At 41.5% G+C, this 19,913-nt stretch overlaps 1 protein-coding gene across 1 annotated transcript in view; it reads right to left on the reverse strand.

Moving 5' to 3' along the window:
- Positions 1 to 19,913, reverse strand: part of eps15l1a (epidermal growth factor receptor pathway substrate 15-like 1a) — a gene marked incomplete at both ends in the record, with an annotated part of 148,269 nt that overhangs the window by 54,209 nt on the left and 74,147 nt on the right. Inside the window, 3 exons of the mRNA XM_084309500.1 lie at positions 7,711 to 7,908; positions 9,054 to 9,215; positions 9,974 to 10,046. Coding sequence (XP_084165626.1) covers positions 7,711 to 7,908; positions 9,054 to 9,215; positions 9,974 to 10,046 — 433 coding nt within the window. The remainder of the gene's footprint in view (positions 1 to 7,710; positions 7,909 to 9,053; positions 9,216 to 9,973; positions 10,047 to 19,913) is intronic.

A 19,913-nucleotide genomic window follows, 5' to 3' on the forward strand; every position in this document is an offset into this window, starting at 1 on the left:
GTGAGTTGCTTCTGGTCAACATGCAAAAAACTGATTGTTTTTTCTTCCGTACATTTCCGTTTTATACCGTTTTGAAAATGAGTATAGTTTTGGTGATTCTTAGTAATCCCAGGAAAAGACGCGATAATAGCCCTTTAGGTAAATCTACTTATCACGTTGTAATTTTTCGCCTGATTATCGAATCTTTCTGAAATCAACGCTAGATTATCGTTATTATTCTTCCTCATGAACCCATGTCTTGTGACTTGTGTGACTGGGAGACTTGTGTAACTGGGAGACTTGTGTGACTGGGAGACTCATGTGACTGGGAGACTTGTGTGTCTGGGAGACTTGTATGACTGGGAGACTTGTGTGACTGGGAGACTCGTGTGACTTGTGTGACTGGGAGACTCGTGTGACTTGTGTGACGTGGTAAATACACAGGTCACAACATGTTTACAGGAACGTTTGGGAGTTGTATTTTGATTGTATTTGGAGTATATTTCCTGACTGTAGTGAATAGGCTAGATGTTTGCCCCACTTCCAGTGAGCTAAGCTAGGCTAACGGTCCAGGCGTTCCCTAAGCCCAATGCATGCAGAGAGATGAAAAAGGTATGTATCTTCTTGTCTAACTCCAGGGAAGATGTTGAATAAGCTAATTTCCCAAAATGTTGGAGTTTTCCTTTAAAGATAGGTTTAATTCCCACTAAAGATAAGTGTTATTTACTGTTACTGGAAAACTGGTAAGAGTAGAGGAGAGGACTTGCATATACCTATATCAGTTTTAATTGTTGAATGACAGAGTGGTACAGACTATTATTTTACAGTAATAGCTGCCTATAATGTTAGTGCTTTGTGTACAGTAGATATTGTTACTATAGTGTTAGAGCTTTGTGTAGATATTGTTACTATAGTGTTAGTGCTTTGTGTAGATATTGTCTCCCACTCCAAGGTGCAATGCTGTCATGCCTTTGATGAAGGTGATCACAGCCTATATGATATTTGCCAACCGGCTAAATGTATCAATTCATCAGTGATCATTTATCATAATAACCTTCCATTAGCAGTCTTTCACGGCTCCAATTCATTATTTATTTCCTTCCCCTTGGACATGTGCACACAACGAAAGAAAAGCAGTAGGCTACCCCGGTATCGTGGGGATAATTGATGGAACACACGTTCAGTGATGCTGTTTTGCCACTCTGTATGTTATAAAGGGCTTGTGATCAGCCATATAATAAAAATATAAATGCATATGTTCTCAGATGTTCTGTTAACCCTTTCACTGCCGCACTACCAAAACGGTTAACCCTTTCACTGCCACACAACATCCGGTTAACCCTTTCACTGCCGCACGACAGAAGGTTAACCCTTTACTATCACTACCATGAGAAAACACTGCATCTCAATATGTGGAGTGAAACTGTGGAACAGTCTTAATGTGGTGTTAAAGCAATGTCCAAACATGAGACAATTCAAACTGATGTATAAGGAAATTATGTTCACAAGGTACAGGGATGAAGAAGGGACTTGATATTCACAGGTGTTTACATTTTTATTTTGTTTATATTTTATTTTATTTTATACATATATAGTTTTTGTTTTTTGTTTTGCATATATATATATATATATATATATATTTTTTTTTTCTTTTCTTTTCTTTTCTTTTTTATGTTTAAAATAGTACACTCATTTGAGTAGTGGAAAAGGGGTAGGATTAAATAAGTGTATACTTCTTCCTACTCCTTTTCGAACATGCAGATTGAGTTGTTTTTCTTTTTTGTTATTGTTTGTTGTATTCATTGCATGTTCGAAATAAAGACTTCAAATCAAATCAAAAAATCAAATCAAATCAAATCACACAACCGATGGCGAATTTTGTATGTTTATTCCCAAAACATTGTCAGAATATATATTGTACCATATCTAAAGTATATATCTAGTGAGCGTACCGGACATTTTTATATTGTATTTTCAGAATATTTTGGAATGTTTTTCCTCTCCCAAAAATTGTCACTACCGAAACATATAGTAATACACTATAGTAAAAAGGTATTATATTAACCTGTTACGATTGTGTTTCCTTCCCTTCTCTAAAGAGTATTTTTGAAAATCTTTCTTGAAGGTTTTCACATTTAAAATGCATAACAAAATGCAAGTTAATGATTGATGAAATTGAACGTACATTTACCCAATCAGTATCATAACTGATTTTAGTTTATAACTCAATATACTTAATGTTTTTACAAAACACCCAGTCTTTCGGTAGTGACTGCATAATACATAAAAACATAATATTAAGCATAAAACCCCCAAAAGTTGACCTTATTGAAGACGATTGAAGATCGTGTTTTCTTTTATTCGATCTTAACACATTGGTTGCCAGCAGGGGGTGCGCGATTTATCGCTTGAGTGCCAGCGCTTTAGTCAATGAGAGGACGAACACATTTGCGAACGCATAAACTATATCTTGGCTATGTGTCTAATACACCCGTCGCTTATCAATGACTTGCTTGCAGTCAACATGTACAAAACGGATAGTTTTTTCATCAGTACATTTCCGTTTTATACCGTTTAGAATATGAGTATAGTTTTGAAGATTTCGAGTGATTCCAGAAAAATCCACGAAAATAGCTCTTTACTGGAATACACAAAACACGTTGTCATTTTTCGGCCTATTTATGAATCGTTTTCAAATAAATGCTAGATTATCGATAGTATATGTGTACTTATGCACGCTAGAGAAGCGGGCTGAAAAATCGATTATCTATGCCCTGACTGGCGCTAACGTTACGCACACACACATACACACATAGGAGACACGTTGTGAACGGTGTGAAAAAAAAACTCTGATTAACCCAATACTGGTAAAATAAAGTCCTTACCTCACATCAGATGTTCTGCAAAAAGATTAATCCAATTCCTGATCGCCATTCCAAATATCGATCGCGTTTATTGATCCAACGTTATACCTCGAAACACATAATCAACGCTTCTTCCAGTTCCCTCAGTGGATGCAATAGTCTCAGGCCCCGTTTAGACGGAAACGCTAGCAGGTGAATCCGCAAAAATATTTTTTCGGATGTGCCTTTCGTTTATACGGAAACAGCGTTTTTACGGGGTGAAACCGCAAAAAAGTGAGACTACCTTCCAGGGTGGAATTCCTAGAAACGCAAAAGCTTTGCGCTCTCGTCTAAACTGTTAAACCGTATAAATCTGTTAAAACGATGACGAAAGGGTTGTCACGGCTCTGGTCGCGCGTACTGCTTACGTCACAGGTAGCAGGTATGCGCCAGTAGCCGAGACGTAAACAAAGCAAGTATGTCTGACAATATATCAACGGAGATCACCTGAAGGCTACATTGGCAGTACTTTTAACCCTTTCACTGCCACACGACAGAAGGTTAACCCTTTACTATCACACAACCGGCTGTCGTGTGGCAGTGAAAGGGTTAAATACACAAGAATCTGTCCCGCGGCGTGAGTGGACCCACTGTCTGTGAGTGACTCTGCTTTGGCCCAATCACATTCCCCATCCACAGTCTGCGAATCAGAGGCAGAGTAGGGCGGGTCTTCACAGCACGTCATGTGACATATGCGCCAATCGTGTGACAGCGGTTCTCCGTTGTTACAGCCTCGTCTGCACAGAGAATTCCACCCCAAAACGCTAGTCTAAACGCAAAATTAAAAGTGAAACCGCAAGATGACTTTTGCGGTTTCTGGTCACAAAACGCTTGTCTAAACGTAGCCTCAGGTTACATGCCTCAGAAGTAAAATGTGGAGCCCGGAGTTTTTTTTTCTGATGCATTCCCATTGACTCCATTCCAATGGGTGCAATACCATCCGGGAGACGATAGGGGGCGGTATTTGCCCTTTTCGAGCTCAGAGCCAGTCCCAATGATAACGTGAGGCTGGATGGATGAAAAATGAATGGATATCGCTAATAAAATAAATAACGATTGAATAACGAGATTTCTCGTCATTGGCACTCAACGCATGGCGGCCAACAACGAGATTTCTCGTCGTTGGCACCCAATGTGTTAATATCAATGTTACGAGTGAAAGCCATCTAGAGACCCAAAAAGTGCAGTACTGGCCAAAACTGGCTAGTATCGAGTATCGATATCAGTATCAAGAACGCTTGAAACCCTGTTCCAGACCGTGTGTTACATTTAAACCCCTCCGGGCGCATAATATCATCGGGCACATACATCTGACGTCAATTCCAGCTTGATCCTGCAATGATTTCATACCTATCAGGCCGATCAGCGGGTGTGGTGTTCAAAACGAAAGCCATCATGATGAAACATAATACGTATTATATACATTTTGATTTGGGAATAGTAATGTGTCCAGGTGAAAAACGCCAACGACTTTAGTAGAATTCACATAGCGCCCCATTACGCAGCTTTCTGGAATTAGCCGGGATAATTCTGAAACTATACAATATTCACCACGAGATAACACGTGAACGTATTCATGAAAAAATGTATTCTTTTTTGCATCTTGGACAGAAGATAGTTACTGTCAAATGACCATAGTATTGTATCCATAGCTATAATATAGAATATAGATATAGCTCGGCAAACATAGTGACGCACAGTGAAAATAGGCTCTAGATAGCTGGCGCTCTAGCTACGATAAGACTAATCCCTGGCGTTGAAAGTGTTAAACAGTACTGTATATTTGTATGTCTTGTATGTCATAAATGTCTTGATGAAACAGTACTGTATATCTTGTATGTCATAAATATCTTGATGAATTGAAAATGGGGGACCCTGATGTAAACAAGACAAAAGTATTTTTCTGGTCTGCATCCTCTTAGCAGTTGTTTGTATTGAGTTGTACTGTATTGTACCCATTCTGCAATCTGTTAATAAAGTTTTCAATCAATTCCATCAATCAATCAATCTGACCCATCCGGACAGGGTTGTGGAGGATTACCTCGTCCTAAATAAAGTCCACCTTGTGACAATAGATGCACACTACGAATGACGTAGTCACAGTCATCAATATGCAGTGCATTGGCAAAGACGGATGGAAACTGTCAAAGCAAGCCTCACTTCCTTGAAATCTGCAATGGAAAACTATGAGTGTTACTATCAGCATTACCTGTGGGTAGTGGGTGTCATTTGTGACACAACACAGCCCCCTGCTGGTGACTTTGAAGCACACACTTTCAGAAGTCAGGAACCGAGTAAGTCAGTACCCGACCCCCCACCCTCACGTAATTACCCACCAGTCCCTAACCTCAAATACCTGCAGCCCTGGGACAACTACTTTTAAAATGGATTATATTACAGATGAATGACACATTGTTTAGCTTGCCTAGGTTCCATGGGTCTGACGTGTCGAGCTAGATGAACCTTAACAGTTTACATCCCTGTTGTTCTGGACTGCACCTGCTATTACTCTGCTGTCACCACCTTTTCTCAGTGAACGCTGCACCTACACATGGGTCTGGGCGGTTTCCTGCTTGTTATAATAACATACTGATTATGTACAGCACAGCTGATGTTGATTATGTTGAGTGAGAAGGGGAGGGCTGTTCCGAATCTCACTACCCTCTTGAACTCCCAAACTTGACAACAAAAAAGTCAGTCAAAGCGGGCTCACAAGTCTGTCGTTGGATGATTAAAAACAGCCATATGGGAATACAAAAGTGATTTCCAGCAGCCAACCTGGAATACAGAAAGATAAGAGACTCACGTAGTGTGGCAAGGACTACACACAATATTGGACCTTAACACATTGAACGCCAGAGGGCGCTACGGTCATTGGGCCGTTGTCTGCCATCGCTTTGTTCAATGGAGAGAATGCGTGTTTGCGAGTGCTTAAAGCCTTAAACTATATGAAATATTATAGCTATGGATCTAATAACGCTGTCGATTGTCAGTGAGTTGCTTCTGGTCAACATGCAAAAAACTGATTGTTTTTTCATCCATACATTTCCGTTTGATACCGTTGTGAATATGAGTATAGTTTGGGTGATTCTGAGTAATCCCAGGAAAAGACGCGAAAATAGCCCTTTAGTGAAATCCAAAGTTATCACGTTGTCATTTTTCGCCTGATTATCGAATCTTCATGAAATGGGGCTTGGAGCGGGGGGGGGGGGGGGGGGGGGTGCTGTGATGTGACCAACGGTACACACCACACACACATTCCACACAGACAGCTTTGATCGCGGGAGAAAAAGAAATATCAGATCAATGCAAGATTGGATATATAGTGTCCTTACCTTGTCTCTGATGTAATGCAAAAAAAATTGATGCATCGTTGTAAGTGCTTGCCTCGCCGGAGTATTTAAACCCCGCCCACATGGCTCAGCTCGGCCCAGAAAACAAACTATATGGTTTCAAATGGAGTGCAATAGCGGCCGAAGGCGTTAGAGGGCGGTATAGACCGTCTGCCAGCTCAGACACATTCAGAACAGCATGCACAGGCTGCCCGATGAATTATGAATGGCAATAGCGAATAAAAGAAAAACGGATCCAATAATGAGTATACTCGTGGTTGACGCTCCACGGTTGGACGGCAATAACTAGTATACTCGTTTTTGGCGCAGAACCAGTTAAATGGAGACCGAATAACAATGCTCCGGTCATTGTGGAGGCTGATATGCGCAAGGAGTTCAAGCGCATCCCAAGCCGGGTGCTCAGAGCGTGTGTAGCGCTTGGCTGGTGTGTTCACAGATACGCAGATTCAACCTCTCACTCTCCTGCTTCAAGTCATCCACCATTGTTCTGATGCAAAAGAAGAGCAAGGTAACATGCCTAAATGACTGGCGCCCTGTTGCCCTCACTGCCATAGTGAGCAAATGCTTTGAGAAGCACGTTAAGGAATTAATCTGTAGCGACTATTACCAAAAAAGACCCTTTGTTTATTAGCAAAACAGATGATGCAATGGCCACAACACTCCACAGTGTCCTCACCCACCTGGAGGAAAAAAAGTCCTATGTGAGGATGCTGTTCGTTGACTATAGTTCAGCATTCAACACCGTAGTCACCACCAGACTTGGATTAAAGCCATACTTTGTAGATTAAAAGTCATAGTACTTTCTTAATTAGCGGGTCAGACCCGCGGTTATTTTAACCGATATTTCATATGGCTGTACATCAACAAAACCTTGGTCAGACTCAGTAACCCGCTAGAACTGTGTGTAGAAGATGGCTTACTGTAAGAAGGAGCAGACCTTACAAGTTCCATCTCTCTCTCTCTCTCTCTCTCTCTCTCTCTCTCTCTCTCTCTCTCTCTCTCTCTCTCTCTCTCTCTCTCTCTGTTTCTCTCTCTCACTCTCTCTCTGTTTCTCCCAACTCCATCACTCCCTCTTTCTCTTCCTCTCTTCCACCCCTCTCTCTGTCTCTCTCTCTTCCACCTATCTCTCTGTTTTTCTCCCACCTCCATCACTGTCTCTGTCTCTTCCACCTCTCTCTCTCTCTCCCCGTTTCTCCCACCTCCATCAGTCTCTCTTCCTCTCTTCCACCTCTCTCTCTGTTTCTCCCACCTGTCTCTTCCTCTCTTCCACCCCCTCCCCTCTCTCTCTCTCTCTCTCTCTCTCTCCATTTATCTCTTCCTCTCTTTCACCCCTCTCTCTCTCTCCCCGTTTCTCCCACCTCCATCTCCCACCTCTCTCTCTCTCTCTCTCTCTCTCTCTCTCTCTCTCTCTCTCTCTCTCTCTCTCTCTCTCTCTCTCTCTCTCTCTCTCTCTCCCTCCCCTCCTGGCCTTTCACCTGGTTGATCTCGTCCTGCGTGGCCCTGAGGGACTTGATGATGGTCTCCAGCTGGACCCTGCCGGCCGTGAGGCTCTGCTCCAGCTGGCTCTCCTCCTGCTGCAGGCGGCCCAGGTCGGCCTTGGCCCGGCTCAGCTCCTCCTCCTGGCTCTGGAGGTCCTCCTCCTGGGAGTGGATCTGGCCCTGGAGCGATGAGATCTGGAGAGGAGAGGAGGGAGGGAGGGAGAGACAGGAGGGGGGAGACAGAGGAGTCAAAGGGAAGAGAGAAGAGCGAAAGGGGGGTGAATAGGAGGAACGAGGAAAAGGTAGAGAGAAAGAGTCATGTTTTCAGTTCATCAAATGTCTCCTCTGTTTATACAGGTAGATTATGAATCTCTTTTTGCAAGAGAGAGAGAGAGAGAGAGAGAGAGAGAGAGAGAGAGAGAGAGAGAGAGAGAGAGAGAGAGAGAGAGAGAGAGAGAGAGAGAGAGAGAGAGACCTGTTCGCACTAATTTGTTTCACGTTTAACGGCCACTCCCACCACACACAACAAGTGAAACACGGGCCGTACCAGATATAAAACAACATGTCCCGGAGGTCAAACGGAGTTGCCAGAACAGGTGCAGACCTCAGGCCCAAGTGATCTCAGTAGAACAACACAACTCAGCCAAAGGAATAATTCCCCAGGGGCCTGTTGCACCCGCTGTATGGAAGTTCAAATGTAATCTAGTTACAACCTATAGCCCTGCAGTCCTGATTTATGCATTACTAAAGTTTTATAAAAAGAGGTTGTACCACGGAAACATATTACAACCTAACTCTTAATTAACGATTGAATAGGTGCACACGCCCTAGGGCAGGTGTAAATCACAACCCATCACACCAGTCCTTATCACCAACAGTAAAACAGTGTTGTTTCTGCACACAGCATCATTTTCTTCAGTAATTCCAGGCCCATTTGCAACTCAGTGATCAAGTAGATGTAATGTATTGGTATTATATTTCAACAGTGGCTCATGCTATAAGCCATCATAAAGCGTATGGTAACCATGACGAATGCACTTTGATTGTTGATTGGCCTCTCATCTTAGTATCGACGTCATCCCATAGACTTCCTAGAGAACTTTACTCATCATCTTGGAAGTTGGTCACATCTTGGTTTTTATGGAAGTGTACATCCACCCATCATCCATCCATCCACCCATCATCCATTATCCACCCATTATCCTTCTATGCACCCATCACCCATCCATCCATCTATCTATCCATCATCCACCCCTCATCCATCCATCCATCCATCCATCCATCCATCCATCCATCCACCTATCCATCCATCCGTATGTCTGCCCCCCCCTCTCTCTCACCATCTGAGACTCTTCTTGACACTTGACTTGGACTTGGTTGAGCATGTCCTCCAGCTTGTGTCTCTGCTGGTCCATCTCCTCCAGCCGCTCCTGGGCATCCTGCCTCTGTGCCTCCAGCTCCTGCAGGCTGGCTGCCTCTCTGTCCAGGTCGCTCTGCATCTCCTGGAGGACACCCACCACAACACAGGTGCATGGTGTTAACATGCACGCCTCCTTTCACTCACAATGAAATACGTTTCAGTATGACGTTACGACTGTATGCTTGTCATGATGTCACAATATGTGAGTTAAGTCAAGTCAAGAGTTTTATTTGTAATGGCATACACAGGGCATACAGTGAAATGCGGGTGGTCATGCCTGCAGCGATTGTGCAATAATACAAGTAATAATATATGAGATTTTGAGGGTACGATTATAGTCTCAGAAATATCAAGGTTTTCATGATTGTTATTATAAAAAAATGTATGGCAAAAAAAGATGATACACTGTAATATAAACATTTTAAGAAATCTGTATCTTCCTTTTGAATAAATTATTCACAGGCTGCAGGACCTATTTTTTTGCATCAGGATTGTCGAAGATAATAATAAAAAAAAATAAAAAAGCAGTGTGCCTTTCGGCCTGACACATTTTTTGCATTTTGCTTATTTTCTTTTCAGTTTGCATTTTTGTACCTCATTGTCTGCATTTTATTTTTTACTTCATTGTACTTTAGGTTGTACTTTAGTTTGTATATTGTATATTTGTATAGTGTTACTTTTTTTTTTACTGTATGAAGCACATTCTCAGGGGCTCATACAGAACCAAGCATTTCACTGTAAGTAATGTACTTTATACGTGACAAATAAAACAAAACTTGAAAAACAAGCACCCAGCGGGATGTTTTTAAACAGATTGCTGGTTTTTAAAAGGACTCTCACCTGCACCTCCACCGTCTTGTGTCTGATGGCGTCCTCTGTCTCTCTGATGTCCTGCTCCAACGTGTACTTCTCCCTGAGACGCACGCAGGTGTAAACACACACAGTTACATCCTCCACACTGCGGTCTCTAGACCCCATTCAGGGGACGGGCGAGACACACACAACTCCGGACACGGGGGGGGGGGGGCTGGGATTCAATCTGATCCACAGCACAATAAGTTATCTCTGGTCACAAAGCAACCAATATGTCGGCCGAAATTATGGTATCATTATGAAAGTAGAGATCGCTAGGAATCCGTTAATACCACTTCATGCTACAGTAGCTTATGTGAGAAGGGGCTAATATAGTTCACTGGTCATTTGAAGGGGAACAATACTGCAACATTTTATATCCAATTCCTAGTACAATTGTAATGTTAGCAACTGAAAACCTAGCTGTCATCAACCAGCTAAGCTAGCTAGCTAATATAGTTAACATTAGTGAATTTAATGGGGAACACCACTCAAATCAGGAATTCCAATACGTTATCTCCATGGCCTGGTAAAGTTCAATCAATAGTTGTGAACAAGAGCTACTCTCTCCTAAAGCCAGAAACAGTCACCTGCAATGTCATCAAGTATAAAGCGTTGCTCCACTGACAATGAATGAGAAACTGAATTTGTGGACCCACAGAATGTTTATTTAATAAACATTGTTATAACCAAATGAGCTTTATTCTATAGTAGTGTTCTCGGTTCTGAAAGAGAAGATGTACCTGTATAACTAGAACGTTCCCCTGGGTGCTCTCAGGGTCACCTTTACCATCTTACCCAGTTCACTGTCTATGGAGCAGCTTCAGACTTAGTACCTAATGACATCACACGTCCTTTGGTTTGGAGATTCCCAGTGTCAGGTTCAACATGTCCTTCAGGAGGCAGAGGTTAACTTCATTGCTGGAAACAGGGTGTTTCAGTGCTTAATGAGATTGCAAATGGCTGTTATCTGCATACATACTAGATAGGTGTGTAGAAAACATTTTCATGTCATCCATGTGGTCCTGTGTAGCCCAATGGGTAGAGCCTAACATTATCACTGCCAGGGTTAGGCATTCAATATCCTCTGGGCGCCACACACCAGGCTTAACCCTTTCACTACCACACTACAGAAGGTTAACCATGGATTCACTCAAAATGTACTGTAAGACACTTTGGATAAAAGCCTCCACCAAGTGGCAAATATTATAAAATAACTGCTGGGCCAAAACGCCATATCACAATAGTGACAGTATTTCTTCTTCTTCTTCTTTTTAAATTATTATTATTTTTTACAGTATTTAGTTTTCCAGTCCGAATTACAAGGTGACAAAACATATTATGTTCTTTATGTCGTTACCTGTTAAGCTGTAGCCTTATTTTCAGAAATACCGCCTAAAGGTACATGCCCAAGTAAATGGAAGATTGCTCCACTTCTACAAGGTCAATTTGCATGTTCCTGGTATCTAGGAACATCTAGGGACCTGGGGGTATGTATTCCCAGTGTCAGAAATATTGTGTCTGTTACTAGGCTTGAGTAAATTGTGATGAAACAAAGGAGAATATAAATAATAATTCTTCTTTGCATCTTTGCCGGTGAATAACACCATGAAAACATTGAGGTTATTTTGATTACGCTCACTGAGCTCATTCAGCACCTTCTTGAGATCAAGTGTACAAAATAATCTAAGCAAATTAATAAAGGGAAGATGATTAAACAGAAGGATTTGTAGATACAGTAATAAATTATAATCCATTTTAATTATAAATTCATATTTGACCTTGAACTTGACCTTGACCTTATTATGGCCAAATCATACATCTATGGATAGGGGGAAAGCGCCTCTTTCCAATGGCAGTGTTAAATCTGGATTTAGTCATTTCCTCTCGGTTTTACGATAAAAGAGAAATAGAATTAGAATTTGTTAGATAAATTCTTATTTTCGGTAAATCTTAAAAACATCGGTAAACAAACGTAGTGCTGAAAATATACACTTTGACTGCTTTTTTGATAGGGTTAAGGTCTTTACTCTTGGCTACATTTGAAAAAGAAACACAACATTAATTAATACGGTCTGTATAGATAGATTTATGATTAAAAACAGCAGGGTCCCCAAATTTGGGGACTTAGGCCATGCAAAATAAATGGTTTGGTTCCGGTTGCCGACCGACCCTGCCGATTTGGGTGCAACCCACATTTATTTTATGAGTAAAGAAAAATAAGAAAAGTGAAAAAAAGTTTGTCAAAAAGTGCAGTCCATGTCAATAATGAGATTATATAAAAAGCAAGTATTTCATATTTGCACAGCTCTCTGACGTCAGGACATTTAGTGAGTAGTATTTAGGGGTGGCATTTTTAATACTACTACCTTTGTACATTGTACTTTTGTAGTACAGTGTCTTTGTATTTAACCTTTAGTATTATGGATATTAAACATGCTGGCAGAGTACATGCATCCATGTTGTTGTGAACATTTTAATTAAATAAAGAAATTCCCTATCCATAGTTTTCGCCATGGGATTTTTTCTTTATAAATTTCCTACCTACCCATGGCCTTAACTGACAACCAACAGGAACCAAACAATTAATTTAGTTAGGCAGCTTAACAGGTTAATACAATTGTCATGGTGCTATTTCATTCAAAATGGAAATATGCAGTATGTATTTAAAAAAGAATAAAAATTGTATTTTATAATATATATATATATCATCAAGGACGGCGTTATACTAATGATCCATACATTTGCATGGATCCCTGACGGTATACCTTCATATTCCGTACACCTCCCAGCCCTAAACTGCCCTATATTTGACTATTTCCTGTGAATAATCAGCCAATTGGGCTATAAGGGTTAACACTGGGTGAAGCCTGACAGAGTAGCAGCCCAGGGGCGTTCAGTAGGTGGTGTTGTTACCTGAGAGAATTCCAGTGGGTAAAAGCAAGAGTGCTGACGCAGCATGGAGAGTAAGTGGTGGGACAAACAAAAAATTGGATACAATTGTAAAGAAAACACACGTCAAAGGAAGAGTGAATGGACGGATGGATGGACGGATGGATGGACGGATGGACGGACGGACGGACGGACGGATGGACGGACGGATGGATGGACGGACGGACGGATGGATGGATGGATGGATGGATGGACGGACGAATAGATGGAAGTATCCATCTAAGGTATTGAGATGAAGTGTAATTGGACTGGAACTGATTGTCCTTTAAGGTTTCCTTGTTTTAAGTGTGCATTGTATCACTACGACATGTTCCTCAAAGACAAATCTAACCTGAAGTCACTACAGGACGCTAACATTGAATTTAGGCATTGAAATTAATCCTATGAATCATAGAATTTGATTCTATGTCTTTTCTTCCGTCAACCAGTCATTTGTCATATTATGAGGGAAAGCATTGACATTTCTCCTTTGTCTACCATTACTGATTGTTTAGATTATTAGCATTCCTCATTGAAATCAATACATACAGCCTAGCTTGAGGCTCGTGGTAAAGCCTCAGTCAAGAGCTTCACAGCGCGGATGACATTTTGGGCCCATTTACACACTCATGGAAAAGTCCAACATATTTAAATCTCTCCAGTCATAATGTCATGTGAAAATAATTCCCTCTTATTTTAATTTGGTTACCAAGTAACGTACGTCCACTGAAAGTGTTTGTTTTTGCCACTGAAACTGAAATCTAGCTCAAACAGAAGTCTTGCTCTTGCACCTTGCGATGCAGCTGAATTTGCGGGATGTGTGTGTGTGTGTGTGTGTGTGTGTGTGTGTGTGTGTGTGTGTGTGTGTGTTACTAGGGCTGTCTTAAATACTTCGAAGCTTCGTTCGATGGGCATGGGATTCGAATATGAAAATAAAATTTGAATATATAAAAATAAAGAATAAATGTATTATAATTTTTTTGCAAAATCAACTCTGCCTCTCTTTGTTAATTACAACAAGCAATGCTGTTTGTTATTTAAGATGAGGTCGGACTCGGCACTGACAGATTTGTGTTCATTGTGCTGCTTTTATAAAGCCTCAAATGACGGCTTACAATATTTCATGATTGATTGATTGATTGATTGATTGATTGATTGATTGAAAACTTTATTAACAGATTGCAGAATGGGTACAATACAGTACAGCTCAATACACACAATTGTTAAGGGGATGCAGACCAGAGAAAGACTTTCGTCTTGTTTACATCAGGGTCCCCCATTTTTTAAATTTGATTCATGAAAGCAAAGTGTTTCGTTTGTCTAAGATTTAAAAAGGTTTAAAATTTACAGCACTGACAAAGTTGAACAAAGTGCTGTACAAGTCCCACAACATAAAAAAAAATTGTGTCTGTTAGTAGGCTTGAGTAAATTGTAATGAACCAAAGGAGAATATCAATTATTATTATTTCGTTTTTCATCTTTGACAGTGAACCAGACCATTGACCAGGCGTGAGCACCTTCTTGAGATCAAGTGTACAAAACATCTAAGCAAATGATTTACAGGGAGTTTTGTAGATACTGTACAGTACAGAATTTTGCCATCCGGACACATGCCATTTTAAATATGAATATAGAATATAGAATATCAGGCCTATAAATGATCTTATTATGGCCAAGTCATACATCTATGGATCGGGCCAAATCTCCTCTTTCCAATTGCAGAGTTCAATCTGGATTTAGCACCACCAGGCGCCTGTCACAGGGCAGCAAAGACCGTGAATGAAATATACTGTAAGTACAGTTACAACTTTTGCAACGCGTTTCTTTTCTAGACTTTCACAGAAAGGTAAAGAAACAAAGTATGTTCTATTTTATGGCAATAATGTTCAGGTTTGTTCGACCCGTGAGATATAATGATGAAAATAACGTAAACAAATTATTTTCACGTCAAGCAGCTGGGTCTCCCTCTCTCTTAGGACTACAAACTTGAATCGCCATTTCCTCGCATCTAATTCATCAGGTTTCCGCCGGGATGCGCAGAGATATTTATACACTCATATTTAGCTTAAAACACTTAAAAAAAACACTTAACACTTCAAATCATTGGTAAACAAACGTAGTGCTGAAAATATACACGTTGACTGCTGTTTTGATAGGGTTAGGGTCTTTACTCTTGGCTACATTTGAAAAAGAAACACAACATTAATTAATACGGACTGTATTGATCTATTTATGACGTGATATACATTTTGTACCGGTACCGCACCGATCAGGCTTAACTCGGTCTACGCCAACAACGAGTACCGTATTTCCTCTAATATTGGACGGGTCTTGTATTTACCTCAGCTGCAAAGAGCACCAGGCCTTTATTAGAGAGAGGCTTATATAAGAGGCAGGCCTTAATTTCTGTAACTGTCTATATGTAAGGGCCATATGAGTGTTTTGGTTATGGATTATTATTATTATTATTATTATTATTATTATTATTATTATTATTATTATTATTATTATTATTATTATTATTATCATTATTATTATTATTATATCAAATAGAAGGATATGATTTAAATGTGAATGTTATGAGTTCTGTGTAGCCTAAAGGGGAATGCTTTCCCAGTGTTGGCCTATTCTCAGTTGTATTGTGGTGGTTCACCTGGCGAGGCAGACCAGCCACTGCGCAGCTGAGGGCATAAATTGGTGATGGGAATCAGCTGGGGGAGTGTAGAACGGGGAAAGGGCACACAGTTTTCTGACCGCTTATAGGATCGCCTCTGATAGTTTTGGATCACTTAGGAACGTTTTGGATCGCTTTGGTCCCATCTTCAATGTAAAGATACTTTTCTAAATAAATCGGATATCTGTGGTATCTGACAACGGAACTGAAGGTGTGGAGACTATCATTGAAACGAAAGCGCGTACGGAATACCTCCCCGACTACCACTAGAAGCGGACCCAGGCAGAGGCCACTACATTAAGTCAGAAAACTAGCTGTTATTGAAGCGAACCCAGGCAGAGGTGCGCTTCAATAAGCGACTGACAAGAGAGAACTCGCAGGTTGTTGAAGCGATCCCAGGCAGAGGCACGCTTCAATAAGTGACAAGAGAACTCGCAGGTTATTGAAGCGATCCCAGGCAGAGGCGCGCTTCAATAAGTGACAAGAGGAAGCCAGCAGAAGGAAACTGGTTTTGTTTGGTGAAAGAAGGTTGGAAAACGCTGTGATCGAAAAAAGGAATCGATCAACCACGCCGTTGGAAAGGAAGGAATCGATCAACCACGGCATTGGAAAGGAACCACCCATACAGCGAGTGAATCATCCCGAGGACATCAATGGAGCGTTCGTGAGTAAAGAGTATCAATGAACTACGTACGTTGCGCGTGCACACGGCGCTGTTGGATATAAATTAATTAAACAGTTGTGTTACAAATTGGCGAATAAATATAAGCTAAGATGTCGGATTCTGGGATGGATAACATGAATTTGACGGGCGCGGAAAATGAACTAAGACCAGAGGATAGCGTTTCAGCATTAAAGGCCACTGCACTTTCAGCCAGACAATCTCTGGATCAATTAAAGGCTGAATTTAGTCTAAAGGAGACTGAATTAAATCTGCAGGTGACTAAATTAAGGACTGAATTAGAGGCTAAATTAAAGGCCACTGCACTTTCAGCCAGACAATCTCTGGATCTAAAGAAGGCTAAATTAAGGGCTGAATTAAAGGCTGAGAGGGAGAAACTTGACTTGGATACAGACATAGCTGCATCAACGGCCAAAATCAAAGTACTGAAACGTTTTGAATTAAAGGATAAATTAAAGCTGCAGGAGGCTAAATTAAAGGCTGAATTAAAGGCTGAATTAAATCTAAAGGATGCTAAATTAAAGGCTGAGAAGGTCTCAGAAGGTCTACAGACATTCCAGCCACCCTCACAGCAGCTCCAGCAGCTCATTATCCAGCCACCCTCACAGCAGCTCCAGCAGCTCATTAGCCAGCCACCCTCACAGCAGCTCCAGCAGCTCATTAGCCAGCAGCAACAGCAACAGGAGGCCAGACCGGCTGACAAGAAACAGCTTTACCACTATAAAGACTCTGTCAACCCAAGTGACAAACCTGCATGGGCCAAAGAGCAGCTGAGAAGAGAGGAGGAGAGGAGGCACTCGGAGAGAGAGCAGAAGTACAAGCGTAAACGGATTGAGGAGCAGCAGCAGGCGGAGTGGTTGCAGAGACAACTTCAACAGGAGAGGGCCTACCTCGTGTCTCTACAACAACAACAACAGTAGCAGCAGCAGCAGATGCTAGCTCAAGAGAAGCTGGCACAGCAGACGCTAGCTCAGGAGAAGCTGGCACAGCAGATGCTAGCTCAGAAGAAGCTGGCACAGGAGACGCTAGCTGAGGAGATGCTAGCTCAGGAGACGCTAGCTCAGGAGAGGCTAGCTCAGGAGAAGCTAGCTCAGCAGAAGCTAGCTCAGCAGAAGCTGGCGAAGCAGCAGCAGAACCAGCTGAAGCTAGCCCAGAGCCTGGTCCTCCAGGCTCAGCAGAACCAGCAGAAGAACCAGGTCCAGACGGCACCAACCCCGAAGCCTGTGGTGAGCCAGGCCCAGCTGAAGAAGCAGCAGAGGGTGCAGCAAAGACAACAGCTGAAACAGCAGCAGACAGCCGCCACCAAGCCACAGGTGACTCCGGTTTTCACGCACCTGCAAAAGAAGCTCAGGAAGGATGCAGAGCACAAAGATGGCAGCACAGATACACATAAGGACAAGGACAAGCATAAGGACAAGAGAAAGGAGGAGAAGGTGAAGTCCCTTGACGGCAACATCAAGAAGGAAGAGAATGGCTTTGGCAGTTCTCCACGTGTGAATATGAAGTCTGAGCATGAAGAAGACCTCTACCACTCTCCTAAACACCAGAAGTCTCTGAAGAGGGAGCGAGATGATGTGGCAGGAATCGACTTCAAACCTAAGAAAATCAAGACCAAAAATGACAAGAAGGTCAAGAAAAGCAAACCGGATGAAGAAGAGGACATCAAGCCCAAGAAGACAAAGAACAAGAAAGGAGTAGTGGTGGACGGAAAAGACAAGTCTGGAAGATTTAAGAGGAAAGACAAGTCTGGAAGATCTAAGAGCAAAGACAACTCTGGAAGATCTAAGAGCAAAGACAAGTCTGGAAGATCTCAGAGCAGAGAAAAGACTGGAAGATCTAAGAGGAGAGAGAAGACTGGCGTATCTAAGAGCACAGAGAATGTACCTCTTCAAGAGCTAAGCAGGAAAGATGGCCATGTCTGGTACATACTCCATTACAGGGTGTATCATAAAAGAAAGAAAGAGAAGACAACATGAGTGGTGTTTGATTCATCATTCCAAGGCACCACCATGGCAAACTCTGGAGTGAGGTGGATTGTGGATTCTCAACCCCCCCCCCCCCCCCCTGCAGCCCACTTTGGTAGGGTATGGGAGAGGCTGACCAAGAGTAAGCTAAGGTCTTGACTTGAGAAAAGGAAACACAAACACAAGAATGTGAACATGATGTATTGGTGTATTGATCACACGACAATAATACCCAATTAAGACCATGGAACATGCATCATCAAGGCATTTAAGTTTATTATGGACTCTTTTTAAGTTATGAATTAATCATCGACTTGAAGATTTGTTATTTTGTAACAAGGAATGTCCAGAAGACTAGAATATGGACTTTTGAATGAACATTATCATATCCATTATAGTGGACGACACAGCGCTCAGGAATTCCTGGCCGCTTGGACGGTCCTGGAAACCTTTCCAGATGACAAAGGCTTAGTATGAAGTGTCAGGGTGAAAACCAAGACCAATGTGCTACAGCGGCCAATCAATAAGCTTTGCCTACTACTGGAATCAAAGAAGAATTGCCAGCTATAATGAACACTCACCTGACCATGTTATTTGTTTTGTAATTGTGTAGACACAATTAGGGGCCGGTGTAAGGGCCATATGAGTGTTTTGGTTATGGATTATTATTATTATTATTATTATTATTATTATTATTATTATTATTATTATTATTATTATTATTATTATTATTATTATTATTATTATTATTATATCAAATAGAAGGGTATGATTTAAATGTGAATGTTATGATTTCTGTGTAGCCTAAAGGGGAATGCTTGCCCAGTGTTGGCCTATTCTCAGTTGTATTGTGGTGGTTCACCTGGCGAGGCAGACCAGCCACTGCGCAGCTGAGGGCATAAATTGGTGATGGGAATCAGCTGGGGGGGTGTAGAACGGGGAAAGGGCACACAGTTTTCTGACCGCTTATAGGATCGCTTCTGATAGTTTTGGATCACTTAAGAACGTTTTTGGATCGCTTTGGTCCCATCTTCAATGTAAAGATACTTTTCTAAATAAATCGGATATCTGTGGTATCTGACAACGGAACTGAAGGTGTGGAGACTATCATTGAAACGAAAGCGCGTACGGAATACCTCCCCGACTACAAGTTGAGTGGGAGCTTGTTCCAAGATGGCGGCAAGCACACTTCCCCATTTGTTTGGTGTCTGAGAAACTGTGTTTCATTCACTTTAATTGAGCTTAGGTTCTTAAAAGCTTGATGGTTCTACGTTTGTTTGGGTTATACTTTAAAAAAGCTTTTGAAGTTATACTTTAAAAAGTATTTTTTTCTTTAAGCTATACTTTAAAAAGTTATATCCAGATGCCTCCTGAGAAGAAAGAGATGGATCCGGAGAAGGAAGACATATCGGCTGTCATGAATAGACTGGAAGAGCTGGAAACAAACATCAGTGCAAACATGGATGAAAGAATTTGTCTGATGCAGAACAAGATTACAGACCAAATTGACGCACTTCGTAAGTCAATAGATGGCAAGATTGACAAAAAGAATTACGCACTACGTGTGTCCATAGATGGCAAGATTGACAAAATGCGTGTGGCTTTGGAGGCAAAAATAACGGCGGAAATAACGCAGAAAATTAAGGACACAAAGAAGGATATGACGGGCTACGTTGA

Source organism: Notolepis coatsorum, assembly GCF_963971535.1.
Source record: "Notolepis coatsorum genome assembly, chromosome: 3".
Lineage (NCBI taxonomy): Eukaryota > Metazoa > Chordata > Actinopteri > Aulopiformes > Paralepididae > Notolepis > Notolepis coatsorum.